Source organism: Chrysochloris asiatica, unplaced genomic scaffold, assembly GCF_000296735.1.
Source record: "Chrysochloris asiatica unplaced genomic scaffold, ChrAsi1.0 scaffold00029, whole genome shotgun sequence".
Taxonomy (NCBI): domain Eukaryota; kingdom Metazoa; phylum Chordata; class Mammalia; order Afrosoricida; family Chrysochloridae; genus Chrysochloris; species Chrysochloris asiatica.
Genome location: NW_006408547.1, coordinates 15,893,521 through 15,912,969, shown reverse-complemented (window position 1 = coordinate 15,912,969; position 19,449 = coordinate 15,893,521). Strand labels below are relative to the sequence as shown.

At 36.4% G+C, this 19,449-nt stretch overlaps 1 protein-coding gene across 1 annotated transcript in view; it reads right to left on the bottom strand.

Moving 5' to 3' along the window:
* MYO16 (myosin XVI) overlaps positions 1 to 19,449 on the bottom strand; it is a 912,243-nt gene that overhangs the window by 317,133 nt on the left and 575,661 nt on the right. Inside the window, exon 21 of the mRNA XM_006851537.1 lies at positions 1,848 to 2,000. Coding sequence (XP_006851600.1) covers positions 1,848 to 2,000 — 153 coding nt within the window. The remainder of the gene's footprint in view (positions 1 to 1,847; positions 2,001 to 19,449) is intronic.

Here is a 19,449-nt window from a genome sequence, read left to right as displayed (position 1 = left end):
TGGGTAAGGTGGAGGGTCAGAGAAAAAGAGGAAGACCCCCAAAGAGATGGATCAGCCAGGTGACATCATTGATGGCGTCAAGTGTGGCGGCGGTAATGAGGTTGGCCCAGGATTGGACATTGTCTCATTCTGCTGTACATGGGGTTGCTATGAGTCGGTTCCGACTCGATGGCACCTGACAACAACAACAAAAGAAAAGAAGAAATACCTTTTCTTTGTATTGTAGGCTACACACTTAGCTGGTACGTAAAATCAGGCGATATCAAGTTGGTTCTGACTCATGGTGACCCGTGTGTGCCAGAGTAGAACCGTGTTCCATAGGGTTTTCAATGGCTGAGTTTTCAGTAGATCACCAGGTGTTTCTTCTGCCTGATATACAGATCTCCATTTTTACTTTTAAAAAGACAAGTTTTACCCTGTATGTGATACATCTTTTAATCCTATTTTTATGATTGCCAAAGAGAAGCGGCAGGGAGAAATGTTTCCAATGAATGTTTCCTCTTATTTCCAATGAATACTGACCAGAGCTATATTATGATAAGTGACATCACGTCATTCCAATTTATAGAGAACCTGTATAGGTATTCCAAGAAGTGCTTGTTGAACCACTGATCATGAAGTTAGCAGTCCAGTGCTTACCCCACAGCACCACACCAGGACTCCTGTTAAAGGACCAGCGTACTACAGCTGAAATAATTCTTCAAATATTGTTGTTGTTGTTGTTAAGTACCATTGAGTCAGTTTCACCTCACAGTGACCCTGTATGGAGTTTCCGAGGAGCAGCTGGGGGTTGTGAACTGCTGACCTTGTGGTTCCCAGTCCAGTGCTTCCAATATTATCCCTGATTAATCATTAATTAAAACTTCCAGGATCTTAACCAAAGAGGTAGAAGCAACTTCATTTATGGGGACTGCTCTTGTGGAGTCAATGAGATTAGTAAGTACCTGAGGATTTCTAGATCTATTTAAATATCCATTGCTCTCAGTTTACAGACATTTCTGTAACCTTAAATAGGTAAAGTACACACTCATTTTATCTTGATGAAGAAGGGCTTACTGGAAGTAGAGGGCTTTTGTAAGTAATTAAAGAAAGAATGTTGGCAATTTGGTAACAGGAACAAAATGTACTTTACAGTATTAGGAAAAGATCTAAAAGGAAGTAACTTGTAAGTCTACATTTACAAAAACAGAAGGTATGAAATGAAATAGCTGAATACTATCCATTTTAAACAACGTTTAATCATTTTAAAGGTATTGTAAGTAAATTCATAAAATGTATTCTTATATTAGAAGACAGGGTTATCTATGTGATACAGATATAGAGACAAAGACTTTCATTTCAATAAACATGTGTATAACATCTCCAAGATATCTCAAGACTCTTAATTTTAACCAAAGATTTTATATCTGAACATGTATCAATCTGTTTTTTTTGCAATTCATTTACATTTAAAATGTTTAATGATAAAATATCCTTATTAATGTGCTTTACAGTTTCTTTGGTTTTAGAAATTATTTTATAAAATGTTAATTTTGTACCCTGAACATTTGTAAACAAGTCAAATGGAGTGTTTTAGGGACAGAAGCAATGATGAATATTTTGAAAACAACATGATCCAATACTAATTGTTCTTTCAGTAAATTAGTGTTTCTTCAAATGACCCTTCAGAAAACGATAACTTGTGATCCTCAAAAGTTTGAAAGATTACAAATACTTGGCAAAATCTCACACAGAAAGATAACTCACAATATATATCAAAGTAAGGCCACTGGAAAGAAATATTATTTTTTTCCAGTATATTTAAATGCATGCATCTTGTAAAGTATCCAATTATATTGTATGAATACCTGGAAAAAAAAATCCAAAACTCCAGTCTCGTTACCAGGAGAATATGCTGTTTCCATGGTAACTCCCTCTTGTACACAGTCTGTTTGCTCTTGTAGAAAAAGCACTTCATTGATATAGTGGTGTATCTTCTCATTGGTCATGTTGACACAAAGCTATTGTGGGGGGGAAAAGAAGACAATTCACAAGATAATCCAGGAGTGAAGATCCACTCATTCTATGACAGTTTCAGATTGATGAAATATTGACTCAGGAATGTTCAAAATCAAATAGTCTATAAAGAAGATGTTTTTTAGTGCCTTATCCATCAAAGCAGAGTTTCAATTCACATTACTTCAGTGTTCTGACTTCTCATTTTTAAATGAGCATGTTAAAAACAACAAAAAAGGCAAACTGCAGCAATACCTTCAAAATATTTGATTCTAGGCTATATAAGCATTTAAGTATATTTCTAATGGGAAGTTCTATTCTGGATTCAATCAGCAAATGGAGAGCAAAGCTGACCTTACTAGAAGATTCCAAAGATTACACATTGGTGATGGGAAGAGTAAACATGAACTGGCCTAACGAGCACAATGCAGAATTTATTTTATTATCAGAACAATTTCTAAATGCCTCCAATGTATTTTTCTCTTCCAACAAGTTATTATCATTAAGCAAGTGAATATGTCATTTTTTAACCCTAAAAATGTGAATGTCATAATCTGAAAAAAAATGAAAATATCTTTATCAGAAAATCTTTAAAACTGGATTAAAATAAAACAACCCAAATCTAACTAAAATGAAATCTCTGTTGAGCTCACTGTCCTCTGTAAAAATTCCTTCATTTTCCTCTTTCTTTTCATAACAAAATTCCAAAAAAATCTGTCCAGGGTATGGCGCTATGGGTTAATGCGCTGGACTGCAAAGTCAGTTTGAACTGCAAGGCTGGTAGCTCAAGCTCACCAGCTAATCCTCAGAAACCCTACACAGGATTGCTCTGGGTTAGAACTGGCTCAATGGCACTTAACAACAATAACTTATTACCTCAAGTCCCTCTTCTCACATTCTTTCCTGAAATCATTCCAATAAAACAATTGCCCCCATGATTCTACCAAAATGTATTCCATAGAAGTCACAAGTGTTGAGTACATTTCTAAATCCAATATACATTTTCTTCTTGACCAACTAGTAATATATGACTGAGCTGATTCCTCTAGATTCCGTGGAGTTTATGTTCAAGGATACCACTGATCTCCCTGATCACTCCTTCTCTACTTTTTTGTCTAATTTCTCTTCAATTCCTTATCTGTCATAATGGAACCTGATCTATTCTCTACTCATGCTCAACAGTTTTGTAAACTCATTTAGCTTCATAGATTTATATCTTCTCGTTGTGCTACTGAAATCCAAATGTATATCTCCACCCTCAACCTCTTCCATGAATTTCAGACAAGCATATTGACACTATTGCCTTCACAATCTGATCCAACCTGAATGTACCAACCCATCATCATTCTCGTGACCTCACACATGCATTTCCACCCTAGACCTCTTCCTTGAGTAGGACATAGCTACCCCATTCAAACACAGAGGACATTTTACATTACTGTTTGGATAGAATATAAACATCTCCAGTGTAGTGTAAGATATTGCTAATTAGTTCATGGAGCTCTTGCAGTGTAGCGGATTACAAGCTGGCCTGCTAACTACAAGATCAGCAGTTCAATCTACCAGTTGCTCCTCAGGAGAAACATGGGGTTTTCTGCTCCTGTACAGATTCACAGCCTCAAAAACCCTGTGCAGGGTTGCTGTGAGTCAGGACTGACTCCATGGTACATAACCACTTCCAATTAGTTCAAAGACTAGATGAATGTCTCAGCATTCCTTTATTGACTCCTAAAAGTGGTGGCATATGCAATAAGATAGCAAAAAGGAAATTATGGATAGCTATATGCCTAGCAAAATAGTGATAAAAAACAATTATATTAATAAAATAACATTAATTGTTATAACAAATTGTATCATGTAACTTACTATATACCACGCAAATTCCTAAGTATATTGGTACTTGATCATCTCAGCAACATATGCTACATTAGAAAACAGTATGCACACAAAACTGAAACTTCTGAAAGTCACAGAGTTACTAATCATAGTTATTGTTGTTAGGTGCCATCGAGTTGGTACCGACTCATAGAGACCCTATCTATGCACAACAGAATGAAACACTGTCTGATCCTGGGTCAACCTCATAATTGTTGCTAAAAATCATTTATAAATATTAAGAGGTCAGAAAATCACTAAAAAACAATTAGATAACTAATTTATACTCTTATAGATGACAGTGATAACTCAATGTTGTTGTTGTTGTTAAGTGCCGTGGAGTCGGTTCCGACTCATAGCGACCCTGCACAGGGTTTCCGAGGCTGTAAATCTTTACGGGAGCAGAATGCCTCAACTTTCTCCCGTAGAACCGCTGGTAGTTTCGAACTGCTGACTTTGCGGTTCACAGCCTGATTCGTAACCACTATGCTACCAGAGCTCCTTGTGATAACTCAATGGAACATTTTTAAATGAATTAACATTTTATTTGCAAAGAGAACAATATTTATGATTATATTTGATAGGCAATATGCTGCATTTATGTTAAGAAAATGTCAACACTCTTGTAAAGATTTAAAGAGAAGAGACTGGAATAAATATTCATGAAAGGAAGAGAAAAGACCTGCCTACATTACTTTTTTACACACACCCAAATTCTTCTACAATGTTTCTGTCTTCTAACACTTGTTACCTGGGAACAACTTCCAGATGTCCCTGTCCTAACACAAGCTGATTTCTTCTATCCAGCTTATACAAGGAGTATCCTTCATTATCCACATTCCAATCAGAGAGAATTGTCACCTTTACCACTAACCTTTACTTGGAATAATTTAATTCTTCACATAAAGTCTGCTCTCACTCATTAGGAAGTGACTTTTAATATGCTACAAATTACTTGCACATTGAAAAAGGAAAGGAAAACTTATAAAGGATTCAGTTATTTGAGGTGACAGAACATTTTAAGCTTCTAGAGAACTCAATTTGTTATACTGTGTGGCTTGTGTGTTACTGTGAGGCTGGAAGCTTTGCCATGGGTATTTTAAATACCCACAACAAGATGGATCGGCAGAGTGGCAGCATCAATGAGCTCAAGCATGGCAACAATTGTGAGATTGGCCCAAGACCGGGCAGTATTTCGTTCTGTTGTACATTGGGTCGCTATGAATCGGTACCGAATCGATGACACCTAACAACAACAACATTATTTAAAGTTACACACCAACCATTGAACTAGTTATGATGAAACTGAATAATTCTGATTGAACCGAAAGGTTAGCAGTTCAAGCTCACCAACCGCTCCTAGGACACCCAATACAAGGTCACTATGAGTCAGAACTGACTCGATGGCACTCAGCAACAATAGCCAACTTCTGTGTGAAATTGAACAAACATGCAATTAAGATGTGTTTATAATAACTGTTGATTACAATACAAAAGTTGGAAACAATGAGGAAGGACCAGTAATTAGAAAATAAGGTCTTGGTAATAGACAGTATGGTAGAGATCACGTAACAGAATGTTGCAAAAAAAAAAAAAAAATGACTTATTCCTTGTAAATCCCTTTTTTCAACAGCATGCTGTTTTTGTTGTTGTTAAGTAATGTAGAGTTCCCATAGCAACCCTGCATAGGGTTTCTGAGGAGCAGCTGGTGAGCTTGAACCACCGACCTTGCAGTTCAAACTGACTTTGCAATCCAGCATATTAACCCACAGTGCTACAAGGTTAATATGAATGTGGACTTGACCACACAGAATTCATAGGAATCACACTGACTACACATTTGGGAAGTGACTATGGAGAAGCGTCATACAACAAGGCTAGGGGCAGATTATGGAACAAACTATCAATTGCTCATAAGTGAATTCAGGTTGGAGCTGAAGAAAATGAAAACAAATCCACAAGAGCCAATTTGTGACCTCTAATAGGTTCCACCTGGATTTATAGACAATCCAAGAACAGGTTTGATGCATTAGACACTAATGACCAAAACCCAGAAGAGTTGTGAGATGGCATCAAGAACATCCTGCATGAAGAAAACAAAGGACAGGAAAGAGAAAAGACTAAAACGGATCTCAAAAGACACTGAAACTTGCTCTTAAGTGTTGTTGTTGTTGTTATGTGCCATCAAGTCGGTTCCGACCCATAGCGACCCTGTATAGGGTTTCCGAGGGTGTAAATCTTTACGGGAGTAGAAAGCCTCATCTTTCTCCCGTGGAGCGGCTGGTAGTTTCGAACCGCTGACCTTAAGGTTCGCAGCCCGATTCGTAACCACTACGCTACCAGAGCTCCTTAAGTGTACAGAAAGTAAAATGAAAGGAAGAAATGATCATCTAAAAGAGCTGAAATGAAAATTTCAAAGGACAGCTAGAGAAGATAAAGTCAACTATAATGAAATCTGCAAAGACACAGAATCAGGAAACCAAAAGAGAAGAACACACTCAGCATTTTGAAAATTGAAAGATCTGAAGAAAATTGCATGTATCTATGGGCAAAATGCTACATGGTATAGGAAACATCAAAAGAAGTTGAAAGGAATACATGATCGCTGTACTAAAAGTCATTTGTTGATGTTCAATCAATGAATAGACAGAGCAAACGATCAAGAACTGATTGAAGGAAGAAGTCCAAGCTGCATTAAAGGCATTTTCAAAATGCAGGGTTCAATGAATTGATGGAATATGAATTGAAATATTTCAAAAAAACTGATGCAGTAGTAGAGGCGTTTACTTGTATATGCCAAGAAATTTGGAAGACAGCTAGCTAGCTAACTGATTGGAAGAGATCCATATTTGTGTCCATTCCAAAGAGAGGTGACCCAATAGAATGTGGAAATCATCAAACAATATCATTAATATCACATGCAAATAAAATTCTGCTGAAGGTAATTTAAAAACAGTTGCAACAGTATATTGACAGGGAGCTGCAAGAAATTCAAGCTGGATTAAAAAGGGAATGTGAAACTAGGAATATCATTGCTGATGTCAGGCTGATCTTGGCTGAAATCAGAGAATACCAGAGAGATGTTTAGATGTACTTTATTGACCATGCAAAGGCATTTAACTGTGTGGATCATAACCACTTATGGATAAGATTGTGAAGATTGGATACTCCAGAACTCATCATTGTACTCATGTGGAACCTGTACATAACCAAGAGGCAGTCGTTAGAACAGAACTGTTTAACAGTTTACTAGTTCAGTATCAGGAAAGGTGTGCACCAAGGTTGTTTCCTTCCACCATACTAATTCAATCTGCATGATGAGCAAAAATCTGAGAAGCCGGACTTTCTGAGGAACATGACATTGGAATCAGCAGAAGACTCCTTAACAAACTGCAATATGCAAAACCTGTGCTTGCTGGAAGTGAAGAAGACATTAAACATTTACTGATGAAGATCAAAGACTGCGGCATCCAGTATAGATTGCATGTCAATGTAAAGAAAAATTTTACATCTGGACCAATAAATAACATCGTGATAAATGGAGAAGAGACTGAAGTTGTAAAAGACTTCCTTTGGTTGGGATCCACTCAACACTAATGGAAGCAGCAATTGGAAAATCAAAAGATGTATTTCATTAGGCAAATCCGCTGCACAAAACCTCTTTCAAGTGTTAAGGACTAAAGATGTCAGTTTGAGGACTAAGTAGCATTTGATAAAAGCCTTCATAGTTTCACTTGCTTCATATACATGTAAAAGTTGGACAGTGAATCAAGACAACCACAGAAAAACTGATGCATTCAAATTATGGTTTAAGTAAAGAGTATTTTAAAGCATTATGGACTGCAGAAAACAAATTTGTCTTGGAAGATATATAGACAGAATGCTGTTTGAAAGTGAAGATGACAAGGCTCCGTCTTTGGTTCTTTAGGCTTGTGGTGAAGAGGGATCATTCCCTGGATAAGGATATCATCTGTAGTAAAGTGGAGGATCAATGAAAAAGAGGAATACTCTTAAGGAGATGGACTGACATACTGGGTGCACTAATGGACTCAAACATGATGATTATGAGATTATGAAGATGGTGTTGGGTGCCCAGGGCAGTTTCTGTTGTGCACAGGGTTTAGGAGTCAAAACCAGTTCACTAGCACCTGCCTACAACAACAAAGAACCGAGGACTTTTCAGAGAAACCTTTTTTATAGCATATTTTTTTCAATCTGTAATTATTGGAATGTCTTTATTTTTATCCCCTTTTTCTTACTTTCTAGTATTTACTACAGCTTTAGTTTTCTGAATTTTGAGTAACTAAATTCCAAAGGCTAAAACTGGAAGTTCTTTGTATTTAAACCCAACTTTTCTAGATAAACTACCATTTTCTTTTATCATTTTTTAAAAATATGCTATTAAAAATACAGTCATTTCAGTTGAGAATATATTCTATGGAATATATCACTTGTTACGACAAATACAGTTGGAAGCATCAAGGTGACTCTTACTCATGGCAATCCCATGTGTGTTAGGGAAGAACTGTGCTCAGTAGGATTTGCAATGTGATGTTGGAAGTAAATTAACAGGTAATCAGCTCCATGTGGACTCAAATCTCTAACCTCTGGTTAGCAGTGTAGTATGTCACTTTCTTCACCAAGAACCTCCAAACCTGATGCCATTAAATCTATTCCAATTTAAGTCAACTAATGAATTCTGAACATGAAAAGGATGGGATAGGGTTTAACTGATACAGCCTACCATATTCACACCTTGATGTTCCTTAAAACTATTCAGTGATACCAGTGGTTTCATCTCTGCATTCTTAGACTTCTACCTTGATCTGGATCTTATTCTATAGGTTTAAATATGCAGGATTAACTTTGGGAAAAAAAAACAACAACAAAGCAAAACATTTCCAAAACACTATATAGAAACCCCATAGGGTAATATTCACATCATTCTGAAAGCATATCAAATATACTTATTTGATCCTCTCAAGTTAATCATCATAAGTCAAAATTAAACATTTTTAAAATGTATTGTTAAAAACCAATAATTTAAATTTAAAAAATTATTTCATTTTTATCCATCCTGCATGTGTTGAGAATGTACCCACCAATGAAAGATTTGTTTATTTGTAATTATTCTGTAATTTTGTTACTAAGGAATACTAACACAGATGATATTCGTAAAAAATTGAAGTAAAATATTTACAGTAAATGTAAAGAAAGTAAATGACTATTAATGAAAAAAACCACTAGGAAAATCGTCCTTCACTAGATAATACATGTTGTTGTTAAGTGCCTTGGTAACAATGATTCTGACTCACAGAGAACCTCTAAGGGTTTTCAAGGCTTTATGTAAATCTTTGTGAGAGCAGAAAGCCTCATCTTTCTTCCATGAAGCAGCTAGTGGGCTTGAACTGTCCACCTTATCATCAGAGCCACCACACTCACCAGATAAAAACACAACTGTATATAGTATATACAAGTGTTTTGTGTTTTTTTTTGTGTGTATTAGAAAACACAAATAAACACTAAACATCAATAATTTGTTTAGAGAATCTAAAGGTGTACTTAAATTTAATATATTTTAGGAAATATATTTAATCATGAAAAAATGTTGAAGCTATGAAACATGAGATAATGTCTGTTAATGCATGATGCAATAAAAATAATTCAGATAAAGAATTTCAAAACATTCTTATTGTATATTCCCTATACAGCAGAGAACCAGGCAATTCAAAACCACTTACATGATATTATCTCTTGCCTCATTTGGAGATTCTCTAACAAAAACACTTTTGTCTGAATCACCTGCCCTCAAACATACTCAATTGTATTTTTTCCCCTCATTTTGCATTTAGAAGAGGCTGCATGTCTGTGATTTAAAAATAAATTAATAAATAGAAACTTTAGGTAAAAATCTGACTAAATTCCTTCACTCTCCTTGTCTTGTTGCGGACTTCCTATGTATATAGAAATGGTTGCATTGATTATCCAGAGCATTGCTTATGCTACAAAACAGGCATTTTAGTTGTTAATTTTTAATAATATCTATTGACCTGCATTTTAGTTTTGGAGTCCTGGTGTGGTACTGTAACATAAGCACTGAACAGTTAACAACAAGATTCATAGTTCAAACCTACCAGCCACTTCTCGGAAACCCAACACAGGTTCGCTAAGAGTCAGAACCAACTTGACAGCACTTAACAACAACATATTTGTTTCAGTGAATTGATTTTAGGAATCCTGGTGTGGCACTGTGGGTTAATACGGTGGACTGCAAGGTCAGCAGTTCAAGCTCACTATTTGCTCCTCAGAAACCCTATAGAGGATCTCTATGTGTCGCAACTGGCTCTATGGCACTTAACAACAACAACAGTAAACAGAAAGGGATGGACTAAGTCAGAGCATCAGTGTCCTGTTTCTTGTTATATTCCAGGAAACTCTAAAACAATCTGCCAAACACGGGGTGAGAAAAAAGGGATTTCTTTAACTTGTACCTTTCAATCCACCATCACAGGTGGCTGTAATTCTATTCTAACTCCTGCAGATGCCATGTGTGTCAGAGTAGAAGCGTGCTCTGTAAGGTTTTCAGTAGACAGATTTTCAGCAGTAATTCACCAGCCCTTGTCTTTGAAGGCACTTCTGCATGGACTTGCAACTCCAACCTTAACTTTTTAGCAGCCAAATGCATGGACTGTTTGTAACATCAGGCAACAATTTGTGCCCTTGGGTAGAGAAATGCATGTTCTTACTCTGTTGGTCAAAATGATCCTTAAAATATGTAACTTCTATATTCAGTTTCTAAGATTTAAAAATCACAATGACATATGGAAGTTTTTGTGCCCATTTGTGCCCATTCCAAAGACAGGTGATCCAATGGAATGCAGAAATCATCGGACAATCTCTTTGATGTCCCATGCAATTAAATTTTTACTTAAGGTAATACAGAAATGGCTATAATCGTACATTGACAGAGAACTTCCAGAAGTTCAAGCCGGAGTCAGAAGAGGATGTGGAATTAGGGATATCATTGCTGATGTCCGATGGATCTTGGCTGAAAGCAGAGAATATCAGAAAGATGTTTACCTGTGCTTTACTGACTATGCAAAGGCTTTTGATTGTGTGGATCATGACAAGCTATGGACAACATTGCGAAGTATGATTATTCTGGAACACTTAATTGTGCTCATGAGCAATCTGTACCTGGACCAAGAAGCAGTTGTTCGAACAGAACATGGGAACAATGAATGGTTTAAAATTAAGAAAGGTGTGAGACAGGGTTGTATTCTTTCACCGTACTTATTCAACCTGTATGCTGAGCAAATAATCCGAGAAGCTGAGTTATATGAAGAAAACGTGGCATCAGGATTGGGGAAGACTCATTAACAACCTGCGATATGAAGATGATACTACCTTGCTTGCTGAAAGTGAAGAGTACTTAAAACATTTACCGATGAAGATCAAAGATGACAGCCTTCGGTATAGATAGAATCTCAATGTAAAGAAAACAAAAATCCTCACCACTGGACCAATAAGCAACATTCTTATCAATAGACAAAAGATTGAAGTTATCAACTTTATCTTGGATCAACTAGGAACACTCAGGGAAGCAGCAATCAAGAAATCAATAGACGTATTGCATTTGGCAAATCTTTTGCCTAAGACCTTTTTAAAGTGTTGAAGAACAAAGACGTCAGCTTGAGGACTAAGGTGAGCCTGACCCGAACCATGGTATTTTCAGTACTTCATATGCATGTGAAAGCTGGACAGTGGATAAGGAAGACCATAGAAGAATTGATGCTTTTGTGTTATGGTGTTGGAAGAGAATATTGAAAGTGCCATGGGCTGCCCATAGAACCAACAGATCTGTGTTGGAAGAAGTGTGCCCTGTATGCTCCTTGGAGGCCAGGATGGCCAAATTTCGTCTCCCAGATTTCTCACTGGAGAAAATATCATGTTTGTAAGGTGGAGGGTCAGAGAAAAAGAGGAAAACCTCTAGCAAGATGGATTGGCAAAGCGGCAGCATCAATGGGCTGAAGTGTGGCAACAATTGTGAGGTTGGCCCAGGATCAGGCAGTGTTTCATTCTGTTGTGCATAGGGGTAGCTATGAGTTGATACCAACTCGATGGCACCTAACAATAATAACATATGGAAGTTAATTTTTATGATATGGGGTAATGCTTATAATATATTTGAGCCTTTTATGTATATCATGTTCTGAGTATTCTGGAGGAAAACAACATGAAAGTAATTTATTAAAATCTCACGAGGAAAATGCCAGCATGTTAAAACCAAGTAGACTGTGGACTGATTTTCAACTTGTAACTTTATTACACTGTGTTTATTTACCTATACAGCAAGGGTAAGACTTAGTGGTAAAGTGAATCACTGGGAACATATACAGTTAAAGTTTAAGATTTTTAAAAAATCATTTTTATGTTCTGAGTACATTATTTCATTATTTATTTATTGACCAAAAACTTTCCCTTTGCCTAGTCTAAATTCTTTAAAGCACTCACTGAACCAGAGTTAAACTATAGGAGAAATACTGTAGCATGAACTTCAAAACTGCTAGTAAATGGAGCTTGGATGAATAACATCCTGGACTCTGGCTGTGGCGCTGTAGTATCAGCACTGGACTGTGAACCACAAGGTCAGCAGTTCAAACCCACCAGCTGCTCCTCAGAAAACTTATACAGGAGTGCCACGAGTTCAAACCGACTTGACATTAGTTAACAACATTACCCATTGTCAGCTTTGTACTAGAAAACTGGCGTGGGGTGGGGGCGGGGAAATACCCAGTCCAAAACCATGGTCCAAACTTTTCTATTCTTTATCTATTTATATTGAGCAGGCTAGAGTTGTGAATGTGTGGGTATGAATGAAAGAGCAAGAAAGCTAGAGTGAAGATTTATAGGATGCTGTTTTTTAAAGTACCCTCATGTGGGTTCCAACTCATAGGGACTCTTTAAAGAGTTTCCAAAGAGCAGTTGGTGGGTTTGAACTGCCATCTTTCAGTTCTCATGCTATAGCATCATACCAGGACTCCAAAGATTTACATAAACAAGTTATTTTTTAATACAGAAGTGTACATCTGCATCAAGAATTGAGAATATCATTGACTTCAATACAAAGCATTCATCAGTTTTGCTTTCTAATTCTATCTATGAGAATGGTGTTTAGGTTTCCATAAGATCTTCGGGCATTCCTCAGTGTGGGTGAAAGGTTGAGTATTCATAAACACTAGTGAATAATTATGAACTGCTTAATTAGTGTGCACACTCCTATGATTAAAATGCATGCTTTGTACATTAAGAAGCATTGTTAACTTGTTTAATAAAAAATATCATACTCCTTGAAAAAGCTCTTTAGTGACAAAACATTATTGCTTATCCAGATGGTCTATCATTTGTATTAATGACAAACCTAATTCCTTAAGGAAATTTTCACCAACTGTTCTTCCTTTATTCTTACTACTTGAGAAATACATCAGAAGCAAAAATAAAATAGAGCATGACATATACATCACAGTAGTAAAGTAGGAGGTTAATTAAAGCTGATTCCAGTTGAAGGCAGAGCCCCAGGCGTTAGACAGAGATTCACAATCCTGTCTGCATATTAGAATGAACTGAGGAGATTTTTGAAAGGCTGATGTCTAGGCCTAACCCTAAACCAATTAAATCAGAGTGCGGGTCAGACACTGATCTATATTAAAAGGTTTCAACATGATTGTAACATGTCGACATTGCTGAACACACCAAGGTAAGTGACGGAACAGGGAACACACAATCTGTCACTGATTCACTCATCAGTTAATAGATACTGATTTATCTACCTTTATTTATCTGGAGCACAAACTATGCCAGATATCAGATAATCCAGTATTTCCAATTATGTTCAGCAGAAGATATGTTTTATTAGGCCTGGTTTGGCACTGTAGGATGAGTACTGGACTGCTAATGACTAGGTCAACAATTTCAAACCACCATCGTTTCCTCGAAAACCCCATACAGGGTTGCAATGAGTAGAAACCAACTCGACAGCACTTAGCAACAACAACAACAACAACAACAACAACAACAACAACAGTTCTTACCTAAAACAAAACAAAACAAAATCATCAAATAAACAGAAGTGGATTGTAATTAATGGGATTCTCTTCTATGGCACTTCTCAGGGTCTTTAAAGTAACAATATGTCTTGTGAACTTACAATTTACTGGTTTGACGAATGTCTCACAGCTACCAAACCACTACCTGTTAACTATTTGTAATTTTCCCAGCAATTCAAAAAACCCTAATTATGAAACATAATCTGCAAAATGGTGCTGAGAGTTTGGTAAAAGTATCTAGTGTGTGTTTCAGATTGAACATTCCTAATAGTTCAATTCTTTAGAGTCATTATGAGTTGGAATCGCCTTATGGGACACAAAAACATTTTCAGTCAAAGTATGTGTAATAGATTTTGTTGTTGTTATTGTTGCTAAGTGACGATTCTTACTCAGAGTGACCCTACAGAGATTCTGAGGAGGAGCCGGTGGGTTTGGACTGCTGACCTTGTGGTTCTCAGTCCAATGTTATATGACACAATCACATAAAAAGTAATTTTTTTACCTGCAAATCATAATAATAATTTCTTTGCAGACCAAAACCATTTCATCCTCAAAAATATTTTTGTTATTCTGTTACTCAAAACAACACAGGTTTATAAAATAAATCTAATTTGTAAGAGATTTAATTTATGCTTTAAGTAAATATTTTGGCATTTGAGCGACTGATCATAATAGTGAGTCAATAGCAAATACATAGGCAAAATAAATTGGCAAATTCTACATAATACAGTAAAATCTAAGAAAGCAGGAATCTGTGGGAGGCATAAATCTGTCAGAGAGGGAAAATTCAACTATTTCCCACTAAAACAAGGAAAACAAAAGTGATAGGACTGCATGGTGCCCAAGATGGAAAACTTTTGAGACCCAGATAAACAAGGAAGCCCTACTGAGTTCTAGTTTCCACATGTTTCATTGTAAATGTTCATTAGCTTTGAAAAGTAGAAATTAAAAAATGAAAATATCTTTAGTGATTTTGTATACTACCATTGTTGTGACATACAGATATGAATCCTTGAATTAAAACAGAAACCATTCTTAGGAGCTAAAAGCATAACATTTGGTCAAAATATTAGTGGTCTTATTTCAAAGTTTTAGGTAATATATCATATTGTCCATAACTTAAGAAAAAAAATATTTTTCAAGTAATTTAATATTAATTTATTGATAGAAAACAAATATTAGACCATAAGTTTTACTGAAATAGTTGTTTTTTTCAAAATAATTGCTTTCTTCTTGAATCAAATGCAAAGGGAGGAAACAAAAGACACAAGGATTCAATTACCTAAAGAAAGCTTATAAAGTGCTTTGAATGTAGATTCCAATATTACTGTATATAATATGCACTACCATAGAGTCGAGTCTGCCCCATAGCGATCTTACATAGCTTTTTGAAGACTAAATATATATGGGAGGAGGTTGATGGGTTTGAAACTCCAGCCTTTAAGTTGGCAGTCCAGTGCTTATCCTACAGCATCACCAAGTTTCCTTATATTATTATAGGAAGTACGTTACCATAAAGGAGCTCTGGTAGCGTAGTGGTTATGAGTCGGCCTACTAACCTAAAGGTCAGTGGTTTGAAACTACCAGCTGTTCCACAGAGGAAAGATGAGGTTTTCTGCTCCCGTAAAGATTTTACGGCCTCAGAAAGCCTATACAGAGTCTCTGAGTTGGAACCAACTCCACGGCACATAACTGACCAAGGATGCAACAATAAAATAGGAGCTCATTAAAATATGCTTAAAAAAGAGTAACACTTAAGTATTTTGCTTAATTTTCTATAAAATGTGGGCAGCACTATCCTAGCATTCTGCTCTGTAATATAAAGAAAATAAATAAATAAATTCTTCCTCATTCAAAATTTTCTTAAAATTTGCTGCCTTAGTTACTAAAATGATTTAACAACTCAGCAAAAAGGAAATACACCAAGTAGGAAAATACTTTATGATAGAGCTAGATATTTAATGTACATGTGGTTTTAGAATCTAACTGTGAAAACAGCTTAAAAGAATAATTATCCTGAGACAAATGAAGGAGCAAAATGGATCCTTCAAGCTGCCTCTACTTAAGCATTCAGCTACTAAGCGAAAGATTGGAGTTTGACTCCATTTCCAAAGAAAGTCCTGGAGATTGACGTCTAAGAGATCACAGCCACTTTGGAGTGGAATCTCTAAGTCTCTGTAGAATCTTATAGGTTTTGTGAATGCTTTCATTTTTTGTAACATTCTGCATTCCCACCAGCAAAAAGAGTTCCAATTTCCCACATTCTTGTCAACATATTATTATTATTTGTGGCTTTGATTTGCATTTTGCTGAGGCAAACAATGTTGACCATGTTTTCATGATGATTTCATGGGCATTAAAGTTAATTGGTAGTTTTCAGTACTTCTGTTCTACCACCTAGTTCACTGAATAGTGTCTAAGGTCTTAAAACTTGCAAATGGCAAACGATGGCACTACACTTGGTCTCCGTTTAGCTAGAGTGGCAAAGGAAGGAAGAGAGTCAGGAATCAGAAAAACCGAAGGAATGTTTGCTCGTTGTTGTTAAGTGCCTTTGAGTCTGTTCCTACTCATACTGACCCTGTATAGGGTTTCTGAGGAGCAGCTGGTGGGTTTGAACTGCTGACCTTGTGGTTCACAGTCCAGTGTTGATCCTACAGGACCCACACCAGGAATACCATGCCTAGTTATCTCTATGAACAACTTGCCTTCTGTATTAACAGACCAGAAGAACTGAAGAATTGGATGGTGTTTGTCTGCTTTAGAGAACATTTCTATACAAGAATCATGATCAAAAGAGGGGAAAGAAATAAATTTTCAAGGAGCTCCTACTATGCTGGAGTCAGGGAGGCTAAATGAACCCTGGAATTACTGCCCACAGATAAAATGTAATCCTTAAACCTCAAACCAAAATTCTTACCTGAACAGTTTACTGAACCTATCAATGATTTATCTGAAGTCCGTCTGTACTGAGCATGTTGTTGTTGTTGTTATGTGCCTTGGAGTCGGAACCGACTCATAGCGACCCTGTACAGGGTTTCCGAGGGTGTAAATCTTTACGGGAGTAGAAAGCCTCATCTTTCTCCCGCGGAGCAGCTGGTAGTTTCGAACTGCTGACCTTGCGGTTCACAGCCTGAGTCGTAACCACTACGCTACTGAGCATGTAGTTGTGTGTTATCAAGTTGGCTCCAACTCATAGTGCCCTGTATAGGGTTTCCAGGGAGCAGTGGGTTTGACTCACCAATGCTGCAGTCGGCAGTCCAGTGTTTATCACACAGGGCCACACCCAGGCTCTATATCATGTACAGTGCTTTTCAAAAGAATTATCTTTGTGGGATACAATTGACAACAGCAACTTGGAAGGTTAAATGAGAAGAGGACCGTGAATTTACGTTGAGGGTGGAAGAATCATTTGGCAGGGGACAGTGAGGAACGTTGTACAGTTTGAAGTATGCCATCAATATCATTGGATTGTACATGTTCAATTGCTTAATGAAATATCCTTTGTTGCATATATTCCCACTCCCCCAATTTTGCTTTTAAAAACTTTACAGAGTGCAGTTCTACTCTGCAAAGCATAGTATCACCACAAGTCAGAATCACCTTAATGGCATTAAAAAAAACAATAACAAAACGAATCGGACGTACTCTCAGATTTAATATTACTATAAAATGGATAATGCATGTGACAACTACATAGCAATAGTTTAATTAATGATAATAAATATCTTTGATTAATATTTTCATGATGTATTGACTAGTGATCTCTAAGTAATTAAGAGTTAATAGCTTTTTTTCTTTCTCTGAGGTCGAGGTTGTTAAATTAATTATCATTTAATAAAACTATAGAACTCAAGATAACTGCATTTTTCTACACTATTTGAATACCTAGCTCTGTTGGTGGTGGTTATGTGCTGTGGAGTCAGTTCTGATCCATAGCGACCCTGTACAGGGTTCCCGAGGTTGTAAATCTTTACGGGAGCAGAAAGCCTCATCTTTCTCCCGCGGAGCGACTGGTAGTCTCGAACTGCTGACCTTAAGGTTCACAGCCCGATTCGTAACCACTACGCTACCAGAGCTCCTTAAATTAAATAATGTCATTTCATAAAACTGAAGAACTCAAGATATCTGCATTTTTTCTACACTCTTTGAACACCTAGCTCTAGCCTGACTAAATAATTGTTGAGCTGGATTTGCCAGTAAATCTCACGTTTCAGAAAACAGTTTCAAGTAGGAATATGTTCTGAATTCTTGACAATGTTCCCAAAATCAGCTTAGATGAAATCTGGCATGCAGATAGATTCTATATCTTATGTGACAGAAGATTTTGCTTTGAACAACTTTGTTCTCTCTGCAAATTGTCTGAATTATTACAGCAGATTGTTCGTATGTTATTTCACTGCACTCTATAGCTGCACCCCAGAAATCCTAGACACAATCACTATGATTCAGAACTGACTCCACAGCACTTAACAACAACAATATAGATATAAGGGGCTTATTACACAGATTGGCATGTCACATGCCCAGTGGAGTTGGAGGTTACTGCATGCTGAATCATTAGTTCCCACACTTTGCTCTTTGTACTTTGAGGCTTAAGCTGGAGCATGCATACATAGCCTTTCATTGCATATTTAAATAATACAAATTCTAACATTCTTTCAAGTAATATTTATCTAACCTCAAATTTTTCTTACTTATTTAAAATAACGTATCATTGTTACTTTGAAACCTATTTAAAGGTGAAAGGAATACTGTGATGAATCCCATATAATAAACAATCAACATCAACAATTATCAAATCATGGCCAATTCTGCTTCATGGCTAGCTATATCGAGATCTTGCTATCAATATCAAAAATAGATTCACTTGAAGCAATTTCTAAACATAATGTAATCTCATTAACAAATATTTAGTATAGTTCTCTAATACACAAAGACTAAAAAAAAAAAACCACATATGCATTATCTTTATCGCCCATGTTGCTAGATGCTGTCTAATTGGTTCCGACTCAGAGAAACCCTATGTCCAACAGAACTAAACACTGCCAGGTACCATCCTATCATCATTGTTATATTTGAGCACATTGCTGCAACTACTATTTCAATCCATCTAGTTGAGGGTTTTTTCTTCTTCACCAACTCTCTAATTTACCAAGTATGATGCTCTTTTTTTTTTTTTTTTTTTTTTTTTTTAAAGGGTTTTTAAGACTGAAAACTCTTGCAGGAGCAGAAGGCTTTATCTTTCTCCTGCGAGTGGACATGTATAGGGTTTCCAAGGAGCAGCTGATGAGCTTGAACTTCTGACCTTGTGGTTTTCAGTCCAGTGCTTATTTTATAGAAACTCCATCCTCCCTATATACATGCTTATTCATCATCAGACCAACCAGAGTAAGTTCTCTGAAGTAATATTGTAATCTAATCTAATAATATCATTCTAAGGTAGAAAATTATTATCTTTTCATACATATGCTTT